The sequence below is a fragment of the Rhinolophus ferrumequinum genome, chromosome 22 (assembly GCF_004115265.2).
Source record: "Rhinolophus ferrumequinum isolate MPI-CBG mRhiFer1 chromosome 22, mRhiFer1_v1.p, whole genome shotgun sequence".
NCBI classification, from domain to species: Eukaryota; Metazoa; Chordata; class Mammalia; order Chiroptera; family Rhinolophidae; genus Rhinolophus; species Rhinolophus ferrumequinum.
Window position 1 is genome coordinate 8614541 of NC_046305.1, and position 10690 is coordinate 8625230.

At 39.8% G+C, this 10690-nt stretch overlaps 1 protein-coding gene across 1 annotated transcript in view; it reads right to left on the reverse strand.

Moving 5' to 3' along the window:
• Window positions 1–7321, reverse strand: part of SLC9C2 (solute carrier family 9 member C2 (putative)) — a 57646-nt gene extending 50325 nt beyond the window's left edge. Inside the window, exons 1-4 of the mRNA XM_033092684.1 lie at window positions 7186–7321; window positions 5142–5242; window positions 3617–3745; window positions 1384–1549 (exon numbers count right to left, since the gene is read on the reverse strand). Of these exons, the coding sequence (XP_032948575.1) occupies window positions 1384–1549; window positions 3617–3745; window positions 5142–5242; window positions 7186–7321 (532 nt within the window). The remainder of the gene's footprint in view (window positions 1–1383; window positions 1550–3616; window positions 3746–5141; window positions 5243–7185) is intronic.
• Between the last annotated feature and the right edge of the window lie 3369 nt (window positions 7322–10690).

Below are 10690 nucleotides of genomic sequence, written 5' to 3' on the forward strand. Positions count from 1 at the left end.
TTCACATTGTAGGAACTCTACTCTTGTATATTCTAATGATAGTTTTAGGCATATGGCAAAAATATTTTTCCTTAAAAAAATTCATGTATTATGACAATTAGATAGACGTAAACTGTTCTGAAGATAGGACCATATATCTAACTCACACATGGGGCTTAGATCATGGCTCTGTGAGACTGTGAGAATGATTTTCCCCCATAAAAATCAGTCAAATTTCCTTTATTAGGAAAAAAAGGTTACTGGATCCAGAACCCATGTACCACCTGACATAAAGACAATATCAACCAAATACCTTTGCTAGTTTTCTTTTCAAGAAATAGGAGACTTGAATCTACACCTTTTATGAAAAAAAAATGTTTTTTTAATATGGAAACTGCAGTAATTAAAGTTTATAGTCGATTGTAGCCACTTTGAATCAAGAGATTACAGAAAAGGGAGAAGGAAGAGAATACAAACGATTAAAAGAGAAAGACAGGTGAAGGAAAGAAGAAAATTGAACTTAGAAAGAGAGAAGGAAAAGAGGACAGGATCAGACTCTTTGAGGAATATCTTGTGACGATTTAGAATATTACCATGACAAGTGTCTTAAAGCCTCCTCTGTTTTCTTAGCTGTAGGTATAAGAGGGTATAAAATGGAAATGTCATTTGCTATAAAGGTTGGAGGTTTCCCGTTCCAATCATGAGGCAATATATTTCCCCTAAATATAACCAGTACTTTAAAATTGGTAAGAAAAATATTTCTGAGTCAAAAACAGAAACGATGGCATCTAACCATTTCATGTTTGTATTGCTGTGTAAATAAAACATATATATATATAAATAATAAAATAAGTCGGGGGATATTTCAGAGTGAAATCATCTTTTACCAAATAAGATAGTAGGTATGTAGGACCCCAAACCTTTTTGGGAATAAGCTTCTACTGAACAACATACTTGCCAGACTACACTCTTACCCCATTTCTTTTAAATAAACTATGACCCCCTCTACCATCTGCCCAACGTCAGCTCATCCAAAATGGAGTTCTAACCAAAAGTAGCTAGACCTTGAAAAAGTTTCACTAGGGTAGAGCAGGGACTCTCTACCTTATGGCTTAGAATTCAGTGGAATGGCATAAGAATGCTAATTGTTATCACCTTCTAGAAAGGTTACATTTTCTTCTTGAAAAAAAATCCTTTGAGATTGTAACTGGTGTTATGTAATCCAGATCGGGGGTGGGTGTGCTTGCAATGCACCCTTCAAGTCAATCAATGTTCCGTCGTCAAGAAAAACAGCACAAATATCCACTCTGCTGGATGCACAGTTTGTAGCAGAAAAGTAGAACCAAAAGACAATAAGTTATCCTCATATCTTCAAGATGAGAGAAAGAATTAAATCTGACATACCGATGGTTTTCAGCGAATTCACAGAATGAACAGGATCCGTAATGGCAATTGTCATGCTAAAGAGCAGGCAAGACTGCAAATCCCATGAGTCGTTATTGAATTTCATAACCACATTTCCAACAATGACGACTGCCACAAAAAAGCTAATTAATCCAGTTAACAAGACCTGTGAAACCAGTTCATTACACAGTATTAGATTTTTACATCTAAAGATGACCCAATTTCATTTACTTATGTAAGAATCAGATCTTGGTTATATATTTTATACGATTCCTCTGGAAGATAACTTTGAAAGGTATTCATTCTAGTTTACCTGCCTCAAAGCAACCGTGCCTTCCCAACAAATGAGATCCGACCCTATTGTTAAAAGACCAATTCCCCCATCTTTCTTGTTGCTCGCCCAGCTTAACAGTTCTCAACTCAAAGTGTTCTTAAAATGGAAGGCAAATTTCTCCTGCTTCTGTGTAAAACATTTCCTGGTTACCTCAGCGTCGATCTGCAGGGCTCCAGGCAGAAAGGCGAAAAGCACATGCCAGCTGATTTGATCCCCTGACTAAGGGCATTCTAGAAGAAACCTTATTTGGCAAACTTTTTGATAGTACATTTCATTGGCCAAACTTTTCTAAGGCTACCACATATGTCAGGGATGCCGGGAAATGTAGTATTTCCTAGCGGACCCACTACCATACCAAACAAAAAATAGTAAGTTTCTGTTAGAAAAAAAGGGGAGAATACATATCAAATAGGCAATTGGCAGCGCCTGCCTCAAAAATGGAAATAAAATGTAAAACTTCTAAACAAGCGGAAGGAACAAAAGGATAAAGAAAACTGAATAACTGAATTGACTGTGAAGGGAAGAAAGCATGAGGAAAAGCATGATAAATACAAAGTACAAAACTATATGGGAGAAAGAAGTCCAAATCTATTTCCTTTAATTTTTAAAAAAAATTTATCTTTAAATTTACATCTAGTAATAGTCATTCTTTTGGTGTACAGTTATATAACTTTTAACAAATGAATACAGTCCTTTAACCATGACCATAGTTAAAAAACAAAACAGATCCAATACCCCCCAAAACTTCCCATGCTGCCCCTTTGTAGTCACTTTCTTCCCCCCATACCCAGTCCCACGCAACCAATAATCTATGCTCCAAACCTGTCGTCTTGCTTTTGCTAGAAGGAAGGTCTATGAGTGAAATTATACAATATGTAGCCTTTTGAGCCTCATTTTCTTTCTCTCGGCATAACACATTTGAAATTCTTCCACGTTGTACCTATCAATACTGTTCCCTTTTTACTGCCGAGTAATATTCCCTTGCAAGATGTATCAAACTTCATAATTAACAAAACCATCTACAGAGCAAATTTCGACCCCTGCACTCAACAATTAGAGAATACATACCTTTTGTAACACAAACACAGAACATTTTGGAAAACTGATCATGTCCTAGGCCACAAAACAAATCTCCACAAATCACAAAAATCGATATACAAAGCACATTCTCTGATCACACTGTGGTGAGAGAAATAGTAATAAAAAGCTCTATTTGGAAATATTAAAAACAATTTCTAAATAACAGGTCAAAAAAAGTACAATAAAATTTAGGTAGGACTGGGATGATAATAAAAGCACAAAAAACAAAACATGTGGGGATGACACTAGAAGAGTAGTTACAGGAGAATTTAAAACCTTAAAGGTACAAAAACCAAAAATAAAAAAGCTAAAAAAATCAAACAACTAATATCTAACTCAAGATGTTACAGGGGGAAAATAAAATAAAATAAAACCAAAGAAAGTAAAATGTTCTTTGATAGGAAAAATAAAATAGTCTGGCAAGCATGGTTAAGAAAAAAAGAAAGGCACAAATAAAACAATCTTAGCAGCAAAAATGGGCAAACGTACAGATACAGCTGAGGTGAAGTCAGCTGTGGAATTAGAATGCAGGTTCTGACATTTATCAGCCAGGTTTGTGACCTCTGACGTGAAAGTCTGCTTATGTGTGAAACGGAGATGATAGATACTCAGGGCCTAGCCAAAGTGGTCACTCAGCAAATAGTCATGGATTCTCCCTCCCTTCAGCTTTCTTTAATTACTGGTTCTGCAGAATGACGAGGGGAAAACAACTACAAATGTGAGATCTGCGAATTATTCGTCTTCTTTATAGACAGTCATAGGTCTGCCAACATGAGTAAGTAAGAATTGACCACAATTTTTTTTAAAATGTGTTCTTACCTGCCAAAGCACATTCTTGAGTACATAAAAGTCCACATCCAAAGCAGCCGTAAATATAATTAAAGGTGAAAAATAACAATAAAGTGAAAAACTTGATGTTCTTAGAAGAGGGTAGACAATTTGGTGCATCTAAACTAACAAAAACAAACAAGAAATTAGTTTGCTGCCATTTTGAAGGTTCAGAAATTAGGTTGACGGTACGTCGATCAATATAAATCTTAGCATATTCCAATGTGCAACTATTGACAGGTTATCTACGAGGCTAGTCCCGGGAGTCTTGGAGTAGATTTCTTGACCCAACTGTCCAGATGGATTATATGTATAGTCCCGTATTCATTAGAGAATTGTGTGACTTTGGGCTACAAGAACATTGCTTGTGATAAGTAATCGGTGTTTTCAAAAGTGGAAACCCCTACCAGTGGTGATCTGAGACCATTTTGGGTGATTCATGGGTAAGTATTTTTTTATTTGATTGTTAGAGATTTATTCTAAATTGAATTAAGTGGGGAAAAAGGAACCTGGCATAGGTACTTGTGATGTTGCAGACATTTGCTTAGGATTTTAAAATCTTTCAGCGAGTCAAGTAGAGAAAAATAATACACAGATACTAGGACAGATGTGTATATGGGAGATAAATCATGAAGGTTGTACCCAGATGAATGGAAAACACAGCAACAATGACTGAAGTGTAAGTCTTCCCTCCTAAAAGGTTTTGGTCCCAATTAATAGCTTAATCTTCATTACTTAACCTCTCTGTGCCTCAATTTCCTCATCTGTAAAATAGGAATGGAGTAAACACTTCCAATGGGTTGCTGGGATGACAAACGCGTTAACTCAAGAGTTAATAAATTAATAAATACAAAGCACTGAAAGGGGAGCCTGGCACATAGCAAATGCCCAGAAATGCTCGCTGGCAGCAGTGGTGGTGTTTCAGAAAAGGCACTAGAGGCCTCTACAATCCTAGACAGGTACAAGCATGGTCTCCATGTTCAGAAAAATAACAGAATGCGTGGAGACAAAGCGTTATTGATTGTACTGCTATGCATTTGAAATCAGGAGTTAATAATGAACATATTCTTTTATCTATATTATACATGACACATATTTTCCGTTTAATCTGGCAGTTAGAAAAGAGCGGCCTCACAAATCCCTGCTGCCTTTGATCACTAGTCTCCACAAGTGCTGCAGACAATAGCAGGAAGAAACCAGTTCACTTACAGGAGAAAGAAACCAGGGTGAGGCTCCAGAGGTGATGGAGAACCCACAAATGCCACTGGATTTTCCTCACTTGCTTTTTCTAAAAAGTACTAAAAGGTTAGTGCTTTTTCTTAAGCATCTCTTAACTTATGTCTCCTTGACTCTATGGCTTTTTCACTTTCACAAATTTTACTAACAGAGGAATATTTTTCAGTAGCTACTCACTTAAAAAAAATCCATATATTCAGGGAGAGAGGTGGGAGAGGACCTGCTTTGGGGTCTTTTTTCTTTCATGTATTCTCTAGTTGATTATACATACATACATTACCTCAACAAAATTGTAGGCCAGATGTCCTATCACAAATCCTGCCAGAAAAAGAATTGTCAAGACAACGACTTCAGAATTCTTTAAGCATGCCTTCAGAAATCCTAAAGAAATACATGTATCTGTCACTGAGACATAACATATAGTTTCAAAACAATTTCACATCTCCTCTCTGGTGATTTAATTTTAAACTTCCCCTCAGTGTCATCTCATCATGAATAAATAATTGACAGCTGTTACAAATGCTGTCTCCTAAATATAAGACACACTTAACTATGAGGCACTTCTAACAGGTGAATTTGGAAAACATTGAAGTTCCAAAAACATTAGGATCACCGTACAGGTGTCTTACCTATGGATCTCATGAAGAATTATGAAAAGCCAAACTTCATATCTACGTAGCATACCTTATATTAATAATTACTCATCCTAACATATATTCTACAGTTTTTCCTGAAAGCCGGAAATACTTTTTTTTTTTTAACTTCGGGAATTTCAAATTTTTTATTTTTTTTTTAGATTTTATTGGGGAAGGGGAACAGGACTTTATTGGGAACAGTGTGTATTTCCAGGACTTTTTTCCAAGTCAAGTTGTTGTCCTTTCAATCTTAGTTGTGGAGGGCGCAGCTCAGATCCAGGTCCAGTTGCCATTGCTAGTTGCAGGGGGCGTAGCCCACCATCCCTTGCAGGAGTTGAGGAACTGAACTGGCAACCTTGTGGTTGAGAGCCCACTGGCCCATGTGGGAATTGAACCGGCAGTCTTCGGAGTTAGGAGCATGGAGCTCTAACCGCCTGAGCCACCGGGCTGGTCCCCGGAAATACTTTTATTTGAGCTCTGACCGTAGGGAAAACTGCTTTCACCGGACAAGTAACAAAAGACACTTACTTGTTAATTCTGTCTACAAGCATTTTCTTGCCTGAAACTCTCTGCTCTAAGATTATTCCATTCATTCTTTCCAGAAGCAATATACAAACTATATTCCAATTACTTTATGCCTTGGGCAAGATTCACTACTATCCCAGATTCTGCATTTCCTGATTTCTAGCTGTAGGTCAAGCCAAGTCAGTAAATATTTATTGAAGATTCTTATTTGTCAGGCCAGAAGGGAAATGTTTCTCAAACTATTTCTGCAGGTGCACTTGCCTCCATGGAATCATCAAGGATTTGGGGCTCGTGAAGTTCATGGTCACCAGCACCTCGTACAAGGTCATTAGGGAGAGTTTTAAAGACCCCAGAGAAACAATTTCACTCCCTGATACATTGAGTAAAATTGAAGTTTATTGTGTGTGTTTGCTTCTTTGCTTGTTTCTTTATAGTCTTCCTAGTTCCGGAAAGGATTTTAAAGCAGCTAACATTTTTTCCCAAATAAAACTTTTCAAATGGGGGCTAGAAACTTCTCTAATCGCGAGCCTTGAATTGTGGAATCAAGCACCTGCATTTTTGACAGATGTTATTTTATCTGCATGAATATCATTCAGCATACCTTCTACATTCTTAATCGTTGTTTGAGAAGCTTTCACTTGTGAAGCCTTTCCTAATTCCCCGATAGGTGTGGGTTGGGTGCTGCAACTTTCCCAAAGAAAAATCACATCAAAAGCCATAATAGAACAGACAAAATGGATGATGCCGACTATGCAAATTGTGAATCGTTCTGTCTAGGTTCTATTTGCCCCCCTGGCCCTCCCCACATCCCAGAGATTTTGGTCAGGTTCGGCCTAGCTGGCAGGCAGGAGGCGGCTCTCCGGCCTCGTTACCTGAGACCTCTGACCATACCTTTCAGTTACACTAAGCACATTGCGCTGGAGGGATTTAATGCCTGTCCCTTCACCAGCCATGAGAGGGCTTCCTGAGGCTAAGAACTGTTTTATTCTCCTATGTCTATGGCACTGCCTGTGCTCAGCAAATGTGACTGAGTGATAGAACACAGCATTCAGTTACATCTCATCATTTCACTGGACCCCTTTTCTGATGGAGCTGTGATTACTTTCTGCACTGACAAAGATTCAGAGGGCAGGGGAAAGATGACATTTAAAAACCATGACCTACCTCCCAGAACAATTATGGAACATAGGAGCACTGGAAAATGCCCCTTTACGAACGTGTTGTGAGCTGACCTTCCGCAGAGTAAATCAGGCTGGTTACTTCCTTTTGTATCCCAGAAGGAAGAGTTCGTTGCTGCCATTGCTTTTTCAGTCCTTACTTGATGAAGTCATACGGGAGTTATTATTGACACTTTCACGACTACTGACCAACCTGTTCTAATATGCAGAAGAGAAAATGAGACTTGCCAGGACCCGATGCACCCACAGTCTTTCTGCCTAAGACTGCAGTACCCCCATATCTGAGCACATTTCTTCTTGCCGCAGGGCACATGCTAATACCTCCTGGTTCAGCTCTTGCTCCAATAACATTTCATAGCAACACGAACAGCATGTTAGTGCTGCTTCCTCAGACTGCTACATGTCTATGCGGGAGCCACTGTACAGATTTTTGCACTGACCGTTGTTATGACATGGTAACGTGTTTGCGTTCCCCATGGGACAGTAACTTTTTCAAGGGCTAGGGCTGAATATTAATTTGTCTTAAGGCTGTGCAAATAGTGTGTGGCATGTAATAGGCTTTCCATTAATATTTGATGAACTGAACTCTTTCCATGGGTACAAATCATTCTGGAATTCCCTTTTACTACTGCAATCCCACCCCCCTTTTTTCCCTTTCTCAGGTTCCTTCAAATCCAAAATGGCAAATGAGGTCAACGTAGAGTCATGCCCGTGGCAGTGGGGTGGGGCGGGGGTGGGGTGATGAATCACCGAAAAACAAAGGAAAAGACTAATGCTGAGGTTTGATCCTATGGAGCTTTGAGTGAATTAGAAAAAGTCCCCGCTCCTGAGAGCAGAATTCAAATTAAGGACCCAAAGCCAATGACAAATAGGAGTCAAGGAGGAAAATGGGGGTGAGAAACTCCCACTGAAAAGGAAGGAGGTAGGAAAAGAGAAAATAGAAAAGGATGAATGAAAAAGTGAGAGGGGAAACAAGGCAGTATTGAAGAGAGTTAGAGCTAAAGAAAGAAAAAGAGAGCATATATTCAAAATATATATAGGAGGAGGTTCTGTCTACATGGTCAATGACTGTTTCAGCTATTATGTCAGAGCCCTGGATTTCAGCCCTAACCCCACTCCCCCACCCCCACCCCCACGCCGGTGCCCTATCTGGTGGTCCTGAGAAGAACTCGTTCTGTTTTATTTTTCCTTGTGGCCGGCCTTAACCTAACAACTCCTGAGGTTCCTGATGTGTTCCTGATGATAGTTAGAGCTCGTCTTTGGTTGTCTGCTTTGTACTTGTTTGGTCTACAAACCACAGTGATTCCAGTGGGAAGCGTAGGGCGGGCCAGAGATGAGATTTGGAGTGCTGCATCTCCAAACCACTACACCTGTCTCTCAACTAGCTCTTGGCATCTTCACATCCTGCTGTCCCCACTTGTCATTACAGCATCACTCTCCAGTCAAGTTCTTCTTCCAACTACCAAGACCAGCAGTACCTTCTACCGAGCCTCAGCTGGTTCAGAGCTGAAATCCAGGTGAAGGCTGTTGGAAATCACAAAGAAGGGTGCTCCCTGCGTCTGTTTGCCAGGAACAGAACTGCCAACTAACTGATATCTCACCTATTTCCATGCCTAATGTCCCATTGGTTTCTTGCCAACTTGCTTTCATTCTGATTGGTTACATACATTATCCCCACCCCCAATCCAGAAGCAGCTGAGTGGGTCAGTTCCAGGGAAGCTTGCGTTTCTTATTGCTCAAGCTGTGTCTAAACCTGCAACTGTCTTAACTGATTTTTCTTTGCCTGACATAATAGGTGAAACAGTCATTGGCCATGTAGACAGAACCTCCTCCTATATGTATTTTGAATATATACTCTTTTTCTTTCTTTAGCTCTAACCCTCTTCAATACTGCTGTTTCCCCTCTCACTTTTTCATTCATCCTTTTCTATTTTCTTTTTCTATCTTTCCTTCCTTTTCAGTGGGAGTCTCTCACCCCCATTTTCCTCCTTGACTCCTATTTGTCATTGGCTTTGGGTCCTTAATTTGAAGAAACAGTATCACCCACTCTTCATAGAACAAATGCATCCCAAATTCCGTGATGCCTATCTTACATAGTTTTGCCTCAAATCTAATCGCTAAAAACAAATACGGTATAAATTTAAACAGATGAACATTATTAATCAATTTGTAATTTAATTTCAAGGAAGTTTTTTTGTGACAATGAAATTCTGCTCTCTCATTCCTATGCTACATTAATCAAATCCTCTTCCCCGGGGCAGCAAGGAAAACATCACAGCAGTGAGATTATCTATCTTCACTCTCCATCACTACATATCAAGCAAGGGAACTTGGATAAATCGAAGTACTAATTTCTGTTTAAGACTAAATAGTTTCAGTCAACAGCCCTGTCTGCCCCTGACTGCAACCACCACCATGGGCACCCACACACCATTCCCCCAAATATTTGCTTTACTTTTTGTTGTCGGTGTCTGGTGTGGCGCTTTTAAGCGAGGGCCCGTCTCTACCACAAATCCCAAGGACCATGTTACAAAAGAAAAAAGAAGTGTTCTTTACAGGCTCTCCTGGGAGACCCACTCCTTGTTCTCTCCCATCCTGCCCTTACTTAACTCTCCTACTTATCAAGTTCACTACCTTTTCTCCCATTTTCACCTTCACCTTGTCTATCAGCTTATCTTGTCTATCACCTTGTCTTATCACCTTGATTTCTTTCAACTGCACTGCCTTCAATCATTTTGAGTGATGTTCTTCCAGGTTCTACCTAGTTCCTAGCCTACTGCTGTCTCCTCAGTCTGACTTGGTTCATCTAGACTCTACAGGTAAGACTCATGCAGTTTTATGCTTCAAAATTCAGATTCTCCATGACTTTTTAGTAAAGTCCTCATGCTTGGAGAACACTTGGACAAAAGTCAGAGTCGGCTCTTGATTATGTATAGATCTGAGAGCTAGAGATAGCACATAACTGAAATACAGAGATAGTCAAAATTCTCTACATTACGATCTTTTCCATAAAGTTCGAAAGAGCAATAATAAATATATATATTCCACCCTTTTTGGTAGAGCCAACTAGGCAGACTTTAGTAGCTTTGGGAGTTTCCCAATCCCGTCTTCTGATAATATACCATCTGACGGAGACAGGCACGTAACACAGGTTGGTTAGTCAGCCCCCCCTGCCCCCCCCCACCCCCACCCACTATGGTTGGTTTAGGGATGGGTATAGGACACAGACAGGACCAATCAGATGGTTTGTTGGCTCGATGTATACACCATTATTGGGAGAGTGCTGTTCTTTCCATTCGGGTTTCTTCTGACAGTGACTGCCTAGAGCAGCTGGAGGCCATCTTCCCAGCTGCCCTGAGAAAGCCCACCTCAAGTCTGAAAGGTTCCATGAGGCACCATCTTACTTAACAAGTGAGCTCACAATCCCACCGGAGGTTTCATCTCTTCTCAGAAGTCACTTCTTAGTTTGAAAACTTTCTGCCACCTAGCAA